Here is an 18,559-nt window from a genome sequence, read left to right as displayed (position 1 = left end):
TCATAAACATCCATCGGGACCTTGACTCCAATATTGTAACAGTTGAATCTAATGAGGTGTCCAGAACACAGTCTTGTCCTGTTTTATTGGATGAGTTTCAGTTGGTACAGCTCGAGGATGTGGACAAGGTGCTTGGACAGATACGGGCAACCACTTCCGCTCTGGACCCTTGCCCCTCGTGGCTAATAAAAGCTAGCAGAAATGGAACGGCCGGCTGGGCCAAGGAGGTGATTAATGCCTCGTTACGAGAGGGAGTGGTCCCACCTTGCCTGAAACAGGCGATAGTGAGACCGCTCCTAAAAAAGCCCTCCTTGGACCCTGATAACTTTAACAACTATAGGCTGGTAGCAAATGTTCCATTTCTGGGCAAGGTTCTAGAGCGCGTGGTCGCTCGCCAACTCCAGGCTCTCTTGGATGAAACTGATTATCTGGATCCATTTCAATCCGGCTTTTGGCCGGGGTTTGGTACAGAAACAGCCTTGGTCGCCCTGTATGATGACCTCTGTCGGGAGAAAGACAGAGGGAGTGTAACTCTGTTGGTTCTCCTTGATCTCTCGGCGGCTTTTGATACCATCGACCATGGTATCCTTCTGGGGCGACTCGCGGATTTAGGAGTTGGAGGCACTGCTTGGCGGTGGCTGTGCTCCTATCTTGGGAATCGTCTCCAGAAGGTGATGCTTGGGGATCACTACTCGAGTCCCTGGGTGCTCCAGTATGGGGTCCCGCAGGGCTCAGTTCTGTCCCCCATGCTTTTTAATATCTATATGATCGCTGGGTGAGGTCATCAGGAGTTATGGAGTGCATTTCCAGCAATATGCTGATGATACGCAGCTCTATTTCTCCTTTTCATCTTCTTCAGGTGAGGCTGTTGCTGTACTGAACCGCTGCCTGGCCGCGATAATGGACTGGATGAGAGCGAACAAACTAAAACTCAATCCTGACAAGACTGAGATGCTGTTGGTTGGGGGGCCCTCTGCTCAGATGGTTGATGTCAGACCTGCCCTAGATGGGGTTACACTCTCCCTAAAGGAACAGGTCTGTAGTTTGGGGATCTTATTAGATCCGCTTCTGTCACTTGAGGCTCAGGTAGCCTCGGTGGCACAAAATGCGTTCTACCAGCTTCGGCTGGTGGCCCAACTACGACCCTATCTGGACAGGGAGAACCTAGCCTCAGTTATTCACGCTCTGGTAACCTCTAGATTGGATTACTGTAATGCTCTCTACGTAGGGTTACCTTTGAAAACGATTCGGAAACTTCAGCTAGTGCAGAATGCTGTGGCCAGAGTTCTTACTGGGACGAAGAAATTCGACCACATAACACCTATTCTGGCCCAACTGCACTGGCTTCCAATATGTTTCCGGACCAGATTCAAAGTGTTGGTCCTTACCTATAAAGCCCTTAACGGCACTGGACTGCAATATCTGATGGAACGCCTCTCTCGCTATGTTCCTACCCGTTCACTCCGCTCGACGTCTAAGGCCCTTCTCCGGGTCCCAACCCATACAGAGGCCCGGAGAACAGTAACAAGATCTAGGGCCTTTTCGGTGGTGGCCCCCGAATTATGGAATGCCCTCCCAGATGAGATACGCCTGATGCCTTCCCTGTCATCTTTCCGGCGCCAGGTAAAAACCCACCTCTTCACCCAGGCATTTTAATGTATTTTATGCTTTTTAATCTTATTTATTTTATTTCTAGTTTTCTTTTACTTTGTTTATATAATGTTTTATATTGTTTGCGCAATACACACTTGCTGTATTTTAAATATTGTGGTTTTATCATGTTGTACACCGCCCTGGGAGCTGCTAGCTATAGGGCGGTTTAGAAATGCAACTAAATAATAAATAATAATAATAGCTAAAAGGTGGAGCCTGGGTAGGGAACATTTAATCTAGCCGACTTGCTTTCAGCAAGAAGAGTTAAGTGCCTTCAGGCCAGGGCAGTCGTCAGAAGGTCACTGTAGGGACAAAGGAGCTTAGTGTTGTGGAGGTGTTAGATGGGAGCTTTGGGGAGTAAAGATGGATGCCCCTGAAGGCTGCAATTCTAAACACACTTACTAAGGTATTAAGCCCCATAGAACTCAACAGGACTGACTTCTAGCAGATATAGTTTGGATTGTGCTGTTGGTAAACCTTGACTAGGGTTCTTCTGCAAAGACATCCATATCCAAGCAGGGTTGGCAACCCCCTGCCTGGAATACCCTGCCCTTATCTTTTAACGTGGCTGCTCCAAACTTTTTTTACATATTTGACCCTTTACTTCAGAAAGAGGTCTGAGAAATATCTTTTAATTGTTCTTTTCAATTCACTCTTGAATGCACATCATACCTAGGGCAGATCCACACCATTCATTTAAAGCACATTCAACACCCATTTGAAGCACATGAATCCCACCACAGAATCATGGGAACTGCAGTTTATTAAGAGTGGTGAGAACTATAACTGTGAGGGGGAAACAACACTTCCCAGAATTCTTTAGGGGAAGTCATACGCTTTAAATGCAAGTTGGATGTGCTTTAAACGTATTGTGTGAATCCACTTAATAAATTTTGCCTGCATGTAAATTGTTTTAATTAATTTTTCAAAATGGAAATGAGCTATAAACTGTAGTGGGTGACTATGGGCTACTCACCATTTCTCAGCCTATCTGCCCCTCAGGATGAAAACAATGGAGAACCATGACTACCCCAAGACATACTTAAAATGTAAAGGAAGTATTCAACCATAGTGTGAAATCGGATACTTATAGGGACACAGTATGACAAAACTGGGCAGAAGTAATGAGTGGGGTACCACAGGGCTCAGTCCTGGGCCCAGTGCTCTTCAACATTTTTATTAACGACTTGGATGAGGAGGTACAGAGCATGCTTATCAAATTTGCAGATGATACAAAATTTGGGGGCATAGCTAATTCCATGGAAGACAGAAACAAAATTCAAAGGGACCTTCATAGGCTGGAGCATTGGGCTGAAAACAACAAAATGAAATTCAACAGGGATAAATGCAAAGTTCTACACTTAGGAAAAAGAAACCAAATGCACAGTTATAAGATGGGGGATACTTGGCTCAGCAATACAACATGTGAGAAGCATCTTGGAATTGTCATTGATCACAAGCTGAATATGAGCCAACAGTGTGATATGGCTGCACAAAAGGCAAATGCTATATCAGGCTGCATTAACAGAAGTATAGTTTCCAAATCGTGTGAAATATTAGTTCCCCTCTATTCAGCACTGGTTAGGCCTCATCTTGAGTACTGCATCCAGTTCTGGTCTTTGCACTTCAAGAAGGATGCAGACAAACTGGAACAGGTTCAGAGGAGGGCAACAAGGATGATCAGGGGACTGGAAACCAAGCCCTATGAGGAGAGACTGAAAGAACTGGGCATGTTTAGCCTGGAGAAGAGAAGACTGAGGGGAGATATGATAACATTCTTCAAGTACATGAAAGGTTGCCATACAGAGGAGGGCCGGGATCTCTTCTCGATTGTCCCAGAGTGCAGGACACGGAATAATGGGCTCAAGTTGCAAGAAGCCAGATTTCGACTGGACATCAGGAAAAACTTCCTAACTGTTAGAGCCATACGACAATGGAACCAATTGCTAGAGAGGTAGTGGGCTCTCCGACACTGGAGGCATTCAAGAGGCAGCTGGACAGCCATCTGTGGGGAATGCTTTGATTTGGATTCCTGCATTGAGCAGGGGGTTGGACTTGATGGCCTTATAGGCCCCTTCCAACTCTACTATTCTATGATTCTATGAAACTATTTATATAAGCATAACTATCAAATATGTTTATTATTTATACAACCTGTAAAGATATTTATAGTGCAATCCTATGTTTGTTTACTCAGAAGCAAGTCCCAATGTATTCAATGGGGCTTACTCAACCAGGGAAAACTGTACCCTGAAGTGATAAGGAACTTGTTCTTTTAGCAAGTCTTTTAAGTTGAGACCTTATCCCAGTCTGTGCTGGAATTGCTTTTTAATATGTTTTTAAACCTTTTCCTTAAAAAAAAAGTTTTTAAAGCTTTTAAAAATGTTTCTAAAGATGTTTTGTTTTAATATATTTTTAAAGTCTGTTTTTATTATTTTTAAAGTGTTTTTAGTGCTTTTATTTGCCGCCCTGGGCTCCTACTGGGAGGAAAGGTGGGATATAAATCAAATAATAAATAAATAAAAATAAATAAATAAACTTCATTCACCCAACCCAAAATTTGGAATCATGCCACTTTAAGCTGTTTTCCAACTGTTTATACTTTTTATGGTTATTGGTTTTTAAAGTGATTTATTTCTTATTGTGAGCTGCCTTGGTTTCCAGTCACCAACCCTACACACACACATATATATGCAGGTGTAAAAAAACACCCCATATAATAGTTTATTGTCAAACCAGTTGGTCATTGAGGAACATTTTAAAAAAAAATCAGTATTAGTTTCCTACATAATAAAAACTGTGATAAACCCTGCCTAATTTCTTTAAAAATAGGCTCGGAGGGGGAGAGAAAGATTTACAACACAAACCCAAGTCTGCGCTATGTTTACTCAAAAGTCCCATTAATTTACAGCACAATCCTAACCATGTCTACTCAAAATTAAGTCCTAATGGAGTTCAATGGGGTTTACTCCAGGTACATGGTATTAGAATTGCTTTACTCCCAGAAAAGCAGATATTGGATTAAATACTTCATATTTCATAGCCCAGGGTCTGACTCTTGGACAGAAGAGAAAAAACAACATTAAGCCATATTACTTACTCAAACTGCAAATATCTTAAAGCCACCATTTCCTGACGTCGAAATTAAGCCTAGGCATGCCTGGATCAACAAGTCACAACCCTGGCTTCGTCGGCTACAATCCTGAAAGGGTGGGGTTACAGCCAGAGCTTTGAAAAGTTACTTTTTTAAAACTACAACTCCCATCAGCCCCAGCCAGCATGGCCACTGGATTGGGCTGATGGGAGTTGTAGCTAGAGCAAGGAATTGTTCTAGAGATCTGTAAAAAACAGTCATGGGGGGCGGTTGATGTTTTGGTGTATATCTAGGGAACCAGACCACCTAGAAACTTTTTTTTTAAAATTGAAGCTGAGAGTCTGGAGATTAAGGGGTGCTACCGGAGAGTTGGAGGGCCCCCCAAAAAACAGAAACTCCGGCTGAAAACCGGAGACCTGGTAACTCTAGTCCCCATCAACTATCTAGCCGTACTGCTTGGCACCAGCTGAAGCTTCCAGGCCAGGCCCAAGGACAGCCCCACATAGGGTACACTGCAATAATCAAGTGCTGACGTTACCAGTGCATGAATCACCATGACCAGTCTATCCTTATGGATAAGCTATGGATAGGCCAGGCTATGCATAGCAGGACATGATTCCATAGCACTCTTCCTACTTGTGTTTCCTAGCAACTGCTATTCAGAGGCATATTGCCTCCAACAGTAGAGGAAGAGCATAGCTATCATGGCTAGTAGTCTTTGAGAGCCTTAGCGAGTATTAATTTGCCTATAAATGTAACCCCAGCTGAGAAATGACTAAACACTGGGGCTTAGTGGGTGGGCTGTTTTCAGGCTAGCTGCAAGAAAGGCAAGGAGCAAGGCCATCACCCCCATCAGACTTTTTTTTTAGTAGTGCACCTTAGCTGAACAGAGAGCTTTTGCATTGGGTTCCATGCAATACTGCAGGCTCTGCCCTCTGAAATGCCCCAAACTTCAAGAGCAAAGCTACGGGTAACCATTTATCCCATCCCTCTCTTTCCATCCTCCACTGATGCGCCAGCACTTCATACACCTTAACAAATAGCTTTGGAAAGACAGTATATATAAAGTCCTCTTGTTGGGCCACATTGATAAGATATTTCACAATTTTTTTGCTTTTTTTTGCAAATTCCTAGACATTGACTGGAGGTTGTCAGCCTTGTTTTTTTCTTGACCAAAGCCCAGTACTTTTAAAAAGAAGTATAACGTGCAGTCATTCCATACGTGCACACTTTTTTGGCTTACAGATGCAGGGATAGGAGGAAATACATCTGCTTGTTTTCAGGTTATTATGGCTTTTCAATTCACAGGACTTCTGTCACAGTTTTCTTTTTTTATATGACAACCAACCCCAACAACAGGCTCCTCCAGATGACCTGTTTATTTAGCATTCATCTTGATTTGTTTACAAAATTCTACATGGAGGTTAGACTATGTCCAGTCTATATTGAGCATTTGTTCTGATTAATTTACAGGGAGGTTATACAATGACAATTCATTCTAATTTGCTTGTGTAGTGTTTATACATCTTTCAATTAATTATCCATATGTTCTTATAGACAAATTCATGATAAGGCTATCAGTGGCCTCTGCATAGGATGGCTATACTCTACCTCCCCAGCTGGAAGCAGTATGCATCTGAATACTGGTTGCTGGAAACTGCAGGATGGGAGAGTGCTCTTGCACTCAGGTACTGCTTGTGGGTTTCTCATAGACATCTGGTTGGCCATGATGAGGACAGGATGCTAGACTAGATGGGCCATTGGCCTGATCCAGCATGGCTCTTTTCTGGTATTTGTTCACTGCCCATCGCTTTCCTAACCCTCCAAAGTCTGGGGTTTTTAAAGTGGATTTGTTGTGTTAGGGTGACAACAACACTTTAATCCACTTTTAACAGCTTAAAGCTACGTTTTTTATACCTGCTAGAATCTCTTGTGTAAAATACAGACAGTCTGGAGACAACCAAAGGCAGCATTCATAAGAAATGCAAGATAATGAGGTGGATTTTATTTACAAAAGCAGTACCAGTTATTGGCAAAGGCTTGTGGAGACAAGAAATCCATGATGCTTCGCTGTTAATTCTAGGTGGAGTTTTGTCCTGGGCTAGGACTTGGAGGCTGGAGATAATCAATGGATTTAAAGAGAGCTGAAAGTGGTTGGATAGATGGTGATTCTAGGATGGTGTGGTAGAAGTCAAGCTTGGACAAAAAGAGAAAGTCATCTGATTAATGTTGCCTGTAATGAGGTCAAACGGTTCCAGAGCACAGAGCTTCAGATACCTTGCCAGTAGTGATAATGGGCCGCAAAAATGAAACAAATCGATCTGGTTTGCTTTGAAAGTAAGCAGCTGATAGGACATGAACAAAACTTCAAAGTGTGTTCTAGGGCCAGACATGTTAGAAAAACACTTAAGCTTTGGTCTCAGCTAAAAGGAAATTCCCAGCTTGAGGAGGACCAAGGGGCAATGCAGACAATGGCAGGAGGTGTGACTCACTAATATCAAGCCAAGTTCAAGGGCACAAGGGATGACGAGGTTTACATTCGGAAAGCCCTCAGAGGCACCCTCCGCCCTGGGAGTAGAATAGAAATGGGAGAGAGAAAGAAACAGATGGGCCTGCCAAAAGGAAATGAGAAAACCCAAGACAGGGAGTGCAAAGGAAAGATGTGCTTGAGAGAATAATGCCAAGAACAATAGCCCATCGCAGCAGCAAAACGATGGCTTTCCTCATGTTGTCAGTGGGGAGTGTCAGGGCTGTGGGGCACACGTGCAGAGGCAAGGGGACAAGGGGTGGCACTCTTTCTTTCTCTGGAAGGGCCGCAGTCATGGCTAGAACAGAGACCTAGAAGCAAAACATACCTTTCTTTCTTGCTTTCTTGTTTTTGAGCCTTTTTTTACTTTGAAAAGAGTTCTGTGTGACTCAAAAGCTGGCTCCCAGAACTTTCTATATATTATTGGTCCAAATAAAACTATGATGTCACTTGCCTTCTCTTTCACTTTGGGAGTTCTCATCCCCATTAAACTGCTACTGCTAGGATGACGGCCATATCTCCTGCCCCACCTTCAGCCAAACTCCACCTTTCTATAGGACAGAACGAGCACATACCTGTTGGTGATGGGTCTACTGCACCAGTCACATGGTTTCTTTCTCATGGCTCCCTCACCCAGTGAAAACAGAAGCAATGAAAGAACCAGAAAGGAAGCATACAGAGCAATGAAGGCACTTCCAGGCACATTTTGGCTCTAGAGAATGTGTCTGCTCTAATCTGGTTGATTCCAAAGATTAGGGGATATGGGGGGAGGTTACATATGGACTGGTTACATATTTGACCCCTGAACTGCAGTGTTCCCTGACCCAAAATGGCATTTTCAGTGGGCTTGGCCTATAGCTAAGTCTTGATGGAGAGGAGGGAGATCTGAAGAGCAAGTTTGTAAAAAGGCAGCAGAGATCCTCTCCAGTACAGAGACACAGTCTTCATCTTTCTGTTTTCATGCTCTATCTTACAGAACTCCTGAGATCAAACAGCTCCCACCTGCTCTTAGACTCTGAAGATGAGCTGGCATTCCAGTCACTTCTTCTGGATGAAAAGAGGGCATGGCTGATGGCAGGAGCTAAGGACCTCATCTTTTTGCTGAACCTCAATAGCCCCAGCAAAAAGTCTCAGAAGGTCAGAGCACCAGAGGAGGAGGTTGTTTTATGCTACTTACTTGAAATAACCAAGTGGATGGCCTGCCAGAAGCATGGGGCAAGGGTAGGGGGTGGAGGAAAGAGACAAACAGAAAGAATCAATCTGGATTTGGTCCACAGGCTATACAGAAACAGGGAGGCATGGAGAGAGCAAGGCTCACTTTGCAGCCAAAGATCCCACACCAATTCCTCTTCACACCTTACACTGTTCACACATTACACTGAACACAGATACAAGGAGTCTCAACACATGTATAAGGGTTTGTGTGAAAGAGGGTACATTTCTTGATTAGTACAGCCTAACTATCGTGTATGCAGACTCTACATCTGTTGAACATTGTATGTGAACAACTGTACAAGTGTACAGCTCAACTGTGGGGTACACAGGTACATAGATTGAATGCTTGTTTAATATAATGTGTGAACATCCCTCTTGCTATCAGTCACCCTATGAATAACAAAATCTTGGTTGTGTTTTCTCTTTCAGATTTTCTGGCCAGCTCCTAGAGAGCAGATGGAGCACTGCAGACTGGCTGGGAAGAATCCTGAGGTAAAAAATAGTGGACTTTCAGCTTCATGTTTAGGCTGAGGTGCCTCCTGAAAGTGCAGTGATCTGTACCAATAACGAACAGCGCAATCCTATGCATGCCTACCCAGTAGTAAGTCCCACTGGGTTGCTGCTGTTGTCATTGTCATCTTCAGTCAACATTATTTCACAAATTTATAAACTGCTTTGCAGCCTGAGGCCATCAAAGCAGTGTACAAGTTGAAATGCAAAAAATACAAATTCTAAAAACAATAAAACAGTTACTTCAAGCTCTGAAAACAATAAAACCATTCTTACAGAGGTACAATTAATATTTCATAATTTAGTGGGGTTTATTCCCAGATAAGTAGGTACAGGATTGAAGCTAAGGATATGTACAGACACTTATTTAGTGACCTATGGATGTGCATAGACAGGAGTAATTTCTCTGTTAGAGCTACTCATCTAATAGTAAGCAGATCAGTAAATCAGGCCTTAACTTCAATCCAGCACCAGTAGCTTGATAACTAAAACCTGAAAGGGATGGGTGGGATTAGTATCTTCTTTAGTCAGTTTCACTGCTAAGGGTGTGAGGAAAATATTCTTGAATGATGGGGTATTGCTGAGACAGAGAGGGAATTTTGCATTCCTTTTGTTCCCTTTGTTGTTCTTTTCGAAGATCTTCATATATATACAAATGCATATGCCCCCAACTTTTCATGAACTTAAAAAAAAAGCCTTTAAAAACAATTTGGGGGGGGGCAGGGGAAATAATTTGCATGGCAGGGGTCGGCAATGTGGTGCCTTCCAGATCATGTTGGACTCCAACTTTCATCAGCATCAGCCAGCATGGCCAGTGGTCAGGGATGATGGGAGTTGTAATCTATTAACATCTTTTAGATGTTTTTAAAGTTTTTTTTTAATATGTTTTTAAAGATGTTTTGTTTTAATATGTTTTAAAGTCTTTTGTTCTTAAGATGCTTTAGAGTATTTTTAGTATTTTTGTTTGCTGCCCTGGGCACCTTCTAGGAGAAAGGGTGGGATATAAATTCAATAAATAAATAAATAAGAAATAATTAACATCTGGAGAGCAGCACATTGGTTTCCGCTGAATTATTGGCATGCCAAAGTATTCACATGTCTCTTGCAGAAGAACTGGTGATATTTTTAGCACTAGTTTTAGATTTTCTAAGATGCAGAGTGAAACACTAGAAAACCCCACAAAACCTGTTTGCCTTCTGAGGCCAGGGCAGGAAACAAACTGGTGCACCGCAGGCAGGGCCGGTGCTGGGCCCTTGGACACCAGCCTGCCCTGGGCCTGCAGTGCTGCACGGCCAATCACCCCCACCCAAGACAGGCAGCATGGGGCTTAAATAGGCACATCCATCCTACCTACCTACCTGTCATTCAGCGTGTCAGTGTGCATGCCCTCCATACCTCACACACACTCCTACCATCACCTAAGATGGTGGTGGGCCATCAATCCCTATATCAGGGGGATCCCTGGGAGCTCCTGGGAGCCTTCCGCTTTGCAGTCTGCAGCAGCATCAGGTTGCTGAGTCCCGCAACCCGATGCTGCTGTGGATTGCCAAGCAGGAACTTCTTCCTCCCACCGTAGGGTCTCTTTGGTCCACGTGGCCCTCGGCCAGGGCCCAACCTGTCTGCCAACTGTCACCGGGCCAGACCACGGGCAATGACAGTTGTAAATATGGACGCCAAGTCTTTATCCACAGCCTGCAGAACAAGTCTTACTTTACTCAGATATGGCTCTAATAAGCAGAAAATGGATAGCACACAAGAGGGAGTCAGACTAATTCTTTGATTCTGTCAAACTTCACTTAATGTTAATTTTGTAGACTGTGCTGTTTTGGTCAGTGGCTGAAACAATAAAGCTGCATTGGTTAATAAATGGGTAAAATTCATATATGGTTTTGTTCTGGGCCAGTGTCACAGTGCTTCAGAATAACATTAACAAGGTCCATCTTACACTTCTGAGCAGCGCTGGACATGTTGCTGCCTATGTGGTGCCCATGAGAGTCATGATGCCCTTGAAGTCTTCCCTGATGCCCACAAAGCCTCTGAGTCCCCACATTTACACCTCCCTTTGTCATGATGTAGTAAGGGTAGTTGCCTTTTTTGCCACTGAAAAAGTACATACAGCTGAAGGGGAAAGTTGGAAGTTACACTCTTTCCCATTTCATCTTTCACCTCTCTCTGCTTTTCAGTTCTCAGATTAATTCTGCTAGATCTGACTTTTACTGAGATCCCTTGAAATGCAAAGTGTGTATGTGTGTGACACACTTTCTTTCTGTCTCTTGGGGTAAGAAGTGACCAGAGGAGGGGTGCCCATGACACTTGCTCTAAACTCCAAATGTGGCCACAGGCCTAAAAAGGTTGATGACCCCTGTTGTGGAGAATGCCAGACAACTAACTCAAATAAAGTTTCCACATCATATAGGCAAGAGTTTTGGGCAGCGTCTGATGTGCAGAAAATTCAGGATGGGACACTGCAGTCTTGTTAGGTACCATTAGTTATGGATCTTGAAGATAGCTGGAGAGTCAGAGACTTTTTTTCATGGTGGGAATGCCAGGGCAAATCAAAAGTGTCCAAGTGAAATCTAGCTATCTTTTACATCTTTGACTCCTTTACCAGACGGAATGTGCCAATTTCATCCGCTTTCTCCAGCATTTCAACAGCACTCATGTGTTTGCCTGTGGAACAGGTTCCTACCAGCCCATGTGTGCCTTCATACATCTCAGAACTGGACTTGAGGTGAGTTGTAGCCACAGGATTACCATGAAGTAACATAAAGTAATAATTTCAGGCATCGGGAATCTAGATGGGCTGCCACACTTTCTGCACTTGATCTCCCTTGCTGTCCCCATACTATTTTATATTTAAGAGCAGAGGAATTATTGTAATCTTGACTTTTCACTTCAGACAAAAAGGCCAGTACTTTTTACCTCTGGGTTTAACAATCTCACCTACTTCTCTGAGGAGCAGGAAGGTCCTTCAAATCAATAAAACTCTTCCCTGCTCCTATCCACAGTAAGAAAGGAAGACATCTGCCCACTCTTCCAGCCTTGTTCAGAAGGTGTCTTATGCATTTGCCCTTTCTGCAGGCAGCACAAAAATACTCTGTAGGGATACCAAGGATGAATAAATTATGAGGGATTTGGGAAATAATTGCTTTTTCTATGCAGGCATTATTAGCATTCTGCTCTCTCTAATAGCTCCATAGCAACCTTCCCAACAGTAGGTGAAATCTTGTAATCTTCTCATTTAGGTCAATCCCACTGACTCCAATCAGATTTTGGCATAATACTTAGACATAGATTTAAAGCCAATCTTGACTCTTTGGATTACGTTGCTTTAAGGCCACTCTTTACAGTCTGGATTAGCGCAATAAGAGTAAAAGCAATAAAGGGGTATCATATTGCTTAGCATTTTTATACCCTATTTCAAGTTCTTAAGTGCTTAGCATTGATCGCCTCAGTAATCCTGTTAATTTACAGTCATGGCCTCTTCTAAGGAAATCTATTGTTAAATATCCCTATTCCCCTTATTGAACTGGGCTCCTTTGGGAGGAAGGGCAAGACAGAAATGTAATAAACAAATACATAACTGCAATTCTTGAGAACGTAAGTTTTGCTGCTGTTGGTTAGGGGAGGCAAAGCCACTCCAGAACATGGACCCCTCCCAAAATTGTGCATGGCGTGGATGGAGAGAGAGAAGACTTTTGGGCAGGTCCACAGCATACATTTAAAGCACATCCAATGCACATTACTTCCCTCAAAGAATCGTGGGAAGTGTACTTTGTTAAGGGAGCTGGGAAGTCATAGCTATGTGAGGGGGAAATTATAGTTCCCAGAATTCTTTGGGAGATGTTGTGTGTTTTAAATGTGCATTGGATGTGCTTTTAAATGTATGGGTGTGGATCTGCTGTCTCATACCACGAGAACCTGGGGCCGTCCAATGATGCTAAATGTTGGAAGATCCAGGGAGACAAAAAACAGGACTTCTTCACACAGTGCATAGTTAAACTATAGAATTTGATCCCACAATATGGGGTGATGGTCACCCATTTGGATGGCTTGAAAAAGGGGTTAGACAATTGCATGGAGAGTAAGGCTTCCAGCCATAATGGCTATGTTCTTCATCCCCTGTCGGAGGCAGTATGCCTCTGAATACCAGTTTCTGGGAAATGACAAGTGGGGAGAGTGCTGTTGCGCTCAGGTCCTGCTTGTGGGCTTCCCATAGGCATCTGATTGGCCACTGTGAGAGCAGGGTGCTGGACTAGATGGCCTGATCTAGCAGGGCTTTTCTCATTCAGTGCAAAGAAAATAACAAATGAATAACCCTGCTGACCTAAGCCATTAGGGTTGCAACTGTATGTTAAAACCTTCAGGCACGCTCAGTAAAGTACAGCCCCACAGGACCAAGAATCCAACACTCTAGAACTTCCATGAGGTTTCCACTCAATGTTAAAAGCTTCACAGCATGCCTAAAGCTTCAGTTTGACTCTGCACTTTAGTGGTAGGCAGTGCTGATCAGATGAATCATAAAATCATAGAGGTGGAGAGTACCAAGGTCTTCTCTAGTCCAGCTCCATGCCGCAAAACAGGCCCCTACAGATCTGTCCACACAGTACAGATTGACAAGTGTGCCACATTCAGTGAACAAGTGCACTTCAGAAATGTGCTTCTAGGGCAAAGAGTTTGGGGATGAGCAAAGAATGGAATGGGGGTGGCATTGAAAGAAGGGCATGCACCTTAAATCTCTCTAGTTCAGGAGGCTCCCTGGAGAGCAGCCAGGATTGTTGAGCCAGTTCAACCCAATTGAAGTGCAGAAGGACCTTCTCTGCTATGGTGACTTTTCTGTTTGCAGTGATGATTCTGAAATCTCTTCTGTTCCTGTGCAGGAATCAGAGATGCCGGCTATGGAACTGGTCACGTACTCCATAGAGTCAGGGAGAGGCAAGTGTCCATACAGCCCCCATGAGCCTTTCACAGGGCTGCTCATAGGTAAGAGAGAGTGAACAGAAAGTGACAGTGGCTTGTATCCAATGATATCCCTCCACTATCAAATGGCTGTTTGATACAGCAGAGGCCTCTGGGGGAGGACATGGATTTGATTTCCCCCAGTCCCTCCTTTCTCTTGCAAGCTGCCTACCCCTCTGTTCCAAAGAGACTCCAAATCTCTTGAACACATTTTAGGGTGGTGGGCCGTAGAGGGAAGAGGGGCTCAGTGTCAATGGCCTCCTTTCCCTGCCCACTAACAGAAGCCTTCACTAGGTCAACTGAGAACAACTGGATTCAACCTAATGCAGTGTTAGGATCATTCAAAACAAAGGCAACATATACAGTATTCACAGGTTTAGTTTCAGCAGTGGCATCTATGATCTGCTTCTCTGCATGCATCCATTCATCTATGCAGGGGTGGGGAACCTCAGGCCCAGGGGCCAAATGTGGCCCTCCAGGCTTCTTTGTCTGGCCCTCATAACTTTCCCCAGGCCACATACCTTCCCGAGCCACATGCCTCATCAGTCCTACGTTGCACCTTCCTTGTTTGTGTTGCGTGCCTCCCCAATCTCAAAGCGGTGAGATTTCAGGTGTCCCTGCGCTCATCCAGAGTTTGGTTTCCTTTGGGAAGAAGGTCAGCAGAGACTGTGGTATCTTTATGAAATATGGTTTGTTTATTTACACACGTTCCAACCTGAGCTTAGGATGGAGGGGTTCAAGGCATCAGCAGTTCAATATCCAGCTTTTCCATCAGTGTTACAGGAGGCATCCTAAAGCCATCGTGCAGAGAGATAGCCTCTCTGTCTGCCTCCAGTTCCCAGCCTTTCTCTAGACACACTCTACACACACTCAAAACACAAACCTCTGCTAACCGCCAGAAGGGGGGGAAGCTCTCCTGCAGAGATTAAATGACAAAAGGATCTTCCTGGCCCATTCACCAGTTGCTGGGCACCTGATAGACCCATTAGCAAACTGGCCACTCTATTAGCTTAACAAAAGAAACTCATCTAGCCAGCAGAGCCAGCCCCTCCCCCAAGGCACAGGATTCCACATCAGAGTCTGGAAGGGAACCCACAGGAATCATCCATTCCAACCCCCAAACTCACAACATTTGTTTTTGCTTGGCTGGAATGTACCCTTGAACTGATAGTGCTTCCTGCTTGCCTGGATGGAGGATAGAGAGGGATGTGTGAGTTTGAAGGAACTAGCCTCCTGTCCAAAAGTTAAAATTTACGTTTGTTGCTCTATCCACTTTGACTCTGGTCCCACCCATCACTGGCATGTGGCCCCTAGAAGGTTGGCCAGAAGGGAATGTGGCCCTCATGCTGAAAAAGGTTCCCCACTGATGATCTGTGGTGTAGTAATCCCTTTCCCTGTTAATGTACCTCCATACTGGAAAAAGTCTTTTTCTGTTTGTTGAAAAAAAAAGAGAGAAGCAATCCTACATAGATTCTGTGTCCAGTATTATTTTTTCTACTCAAAGTTTACAGAGGTTGGGCATCTTGCTTAAAGATATAGAATGTAGCTATTCTGCCAAGATTTTTTTCTTTTTTGGATTTCACAGATAGGGAGTTTTATTCTGGCACTTCTATTGACTTCATGGGTAGCAGTGCTGCCTTTTTCCGGACACGGCTTGACAGGGCTGACCAGAACTACATCCGGACAGAACAGAACCAAGATTATTGGTTAAATGGTAAGTGGACATTGGTGGAATAAGCTGCTAAGAAGATTATCTCCGTTATCCGACAAGGCTGACATTGTCATGTATGCAGCTCTTCAACCAACTAGCAGTGGCCCCAACAAGGAGAAAGAGGTGATCAAATTTGACTGAAGCTTCCATCCAGAAATATAGGCCTTGGAAGTCGGTTCTTCTTCACTTGCAATACAGTATGATACAGCAGGGATGGGGAACTTGTGGCTCTCCAGATGTTGTTGGACTACAGCTCCCATCATCTCTGAGCACTGGCCATGCTGGCTGGGACTGATGGGAGCTAGAGTCCAACAACTTCTGGAGGGCCACAGGTTCCCCATCCCTGTGAAACGAGCTAGAGATAAAGGGCTGGAAATATATTGTAGAGTAGGGAGGATAAGATGAAGGATAGCTGGAGTTTGGGAGAAAACCAGATTGCACACAAATATTATATAAGCTGCCAGGCCAGTACCAGGCATGATTGGGCCCAGGCTCACATTGTGATGCTCCCCACCCCCCTTCCTGATGCGGGTGGCACAGGCTTAAATAGGCCCACCTGCTCCACCTTCCTCCTGTGTCATTGTGTCAGTGTGCAACATGGCAACAGAGGAGTCAACCACTTAGGGATGCCCCACTGCCATCTTGAGCGATGGTAGATACATACACACAGCAAGCTAGTGCACTGACATGTTGTTGTGGGAGGTAGATGGGGCGGTCAGACCTATTTAAGCCTGCCGCTGGCTGCATGCGGGGAAGTGTTTTCTGGGGTGGCCGAGGTCCTGCTCCACAATCCGTGCCAGAGTCAGGTTGCTGGCCCCCAAGACCCAATGTTGGTGCAGTGAAGTGAGACCTCCATCTTCCCAACCTAAGAAGGTTCCCTCCAGGGGTTCCTCTGAGCCACAGGGACCTTTGGCCATTGCCCAACCTGGCCATCTGCTGGCACCGGGCCTGTTTATGGAAACTGCTTAGGAGTCTATTTGACATCAGGAGATATATAAGAATCTGGAATACATTTTTAAAAACACTTTAGGATCCTGATCTGAAATGGAGCCTAAGCAAAAGCATCTGGCATAATAAATTTGTACCGTGTCACAAACCCCTTTTGTTTAGGATCTTCTGCTAGAGAACAATCCACAGCCACCAATCCACAGCACCTCCATCTTGCTAGGATTCATACTCAGTTTATTGGCCCTCATCCAGTCCACCACTGAGTCCAGGCACTGGTCCAGGGCTTGCATGGCCTCTCCCAATTCAGATATTACAGAGAAACAGAGCTGGATATTATCAGCGTTTTGCTGACACCTCACCCCAAATCTCCTGATGACTGCTCCCAAGGGATTCATATAGATGTTAAACAGCATGGGGGACAAGATAACCCTGAGGCACCCCACAGCATAACTACCAGGGGGCTGAAAGTACAAATAATAAAGTAAACATATAGGAGGTAACCAGAGCATGTAGCAAGGCTATTCTGATCCAGGAACGGAGCTAGTGGAAAAAGACACTCCTGGCTATGGAAGCCACTTGTGTCTCAGTTGACAAAACTGGATGTAGGAGTATCCCCAGACTGCATACCTATTCATTTAGAGGGAGTGTGTCCCTATCTAGATAGAATAGGTAAATCTCTAATTCACGGACACGAGAACCACCCACCAACAGTGCCTCTGTTTTATCAGGCTTCAGAATTTTATGTTATCTTAAAACTGTTGAGCTTGAGACAGATTTAAAAATAGGAATTATTAAATACTAAATACTGTAAAGATGTGTATTTGGAGCAACTGGAATAAAGACACTTCACCTTTTATTTCAGAATAGCTTTTGAAAACATAGTCTATAGAAATGTCCCAAACTACCTTACTGTACAAAGAATCATAAAGAACCATAGATATATTTATAGAAAGATGGGCTTTATTTGTAATCTGCTGGAATAACACCTTTCAGGATTTTTGTCTGTCCTTCTGTATTTTTCTTGAGGCTTTAGCTGTCATCATTTATTGCTAACTTATTTTTAAAAAATTGTTCTAATTGGGCTGTGGCTTGCCGGCAGACAAGATGGATGCATAGTCCTTTAACTCCCCGAATTGGGATTAGAATTAGAATTGGTTGGCAAATTAAAATGATCATTTTTTGCAATAGCGTGAAGTAAACGTAAGGGGAATGAATACAAGCCCATTGTGGTCTCAGGCTAAATTCCCACGGCTTCATGACAAACCTGAAGTCCTAATGATTGTTGATGAGCTGTCAAACGCAGACAGTGAAATAGACATGACCTGTAACAGAGGGAAGGCCACAAAAGGCATGAAACTGACAAGCGAGGCTCTGATCACTTCTGAATCTTTAATATATTGACGAACTGCACAAACAACTCTCTCAAGACTGGGCGAAAGCTTTGGAACCACTGAAGCCTAACTTTCTGCCTTTTCGTCAAAACTGGATGATATAGCCAAGACTGCTAATGAAGCTATGCATTTGAGTCTGGAACTTGAGCCACCAGTTAGAGAACTACAAATGGTGACTATGGATCTGGACCATTGCCTGACAGAACAAGAGGACAGAAATCATTGTCAGAATATTAGATGGAGGGGCATTCCTGAATGAGAGGAAGGGGCAGATATGTCCAAATGTTTAGCCACCTGGCTAAATTCAATGCAGTTGGGCTTCACTATATCAGCTGATGATATAGAATGGGCACATCGGGCCCTTGGATCTAGGTCACCCTTGGATGTCCATCCAAGAGATATAGCTTATTTTGAATGCTTCAAGGTTAAAAATAAAGTCTTCAAAGCGCTTTGCATTATCAAGCATCTCCAATACAAGGACCACCTGGTCCAAGTGTTTCAGAACCTCAGTCTAGAAAGCTTAAAATGATGGAAACAATTTAAATGAGTTG

The 18,559-nt window shown here is 44.0% G+C and overlaps 1 protein-coding gene across 5 annotated transcripts in view; it reads left to right on the top strand.

Moving 5' to 3' along the window:
* The window catches only part of LOC133380514 (semaphorin-3D-like), a 101,903-nt gene that overhangs the window by 57,150 nt on the left and 26,194 nt on the right, over positions 1 to 18,559 (top strand). For all 5 annotated transcript variants that reach the window (XM_061617905.1, XM_061617904.1, XM_061617907.1 and 2 more), the window contains exons 3-7: positions 8,251 to 8,411; positions 8,919 to 8,981; positions 11,611 to 11,730; positions 13,880 to 13,982; positions 15,544 to 15,672. In XM_061617905.1, the coding sequence (XP_061473889.1) occupies positions 8,251 to 8,411; positions 8,919 to 8,981; positions 11,611 to 11,730; positions 13,880 to 13,982; positions 15,544 to 15,672 (576 nt within the window). The remainder of the gene's footprint in view (positions 1 to 8,250; positions 8,412 to 8,918; positions 8,982 to 11,610; positions 11,731 to 13,879; positions 13,983 to 15,543; positions 15,673 to 18,559) is intronic.

Source organism: Rhineura floridana, chromosome 3, assembly GCF_030035675.1.
Source record: "Rhineura floridana isolate rRhiFlo1 chromosome 3, rRhiFlo1.hap2, whole genome shotgun sequence".
In the NCBI taxonomy this organism is placed as follows: Eukaryota; Metazoa; Chordata; class Lepidosauria; order Squamata; family Rhineuridae; genus Rhineura; species Rhineura floridana.
Note: the sequence above shows the minus strand (reverse complement) of the source record. Positions and strands in the feature narration are given on the sequence as shown.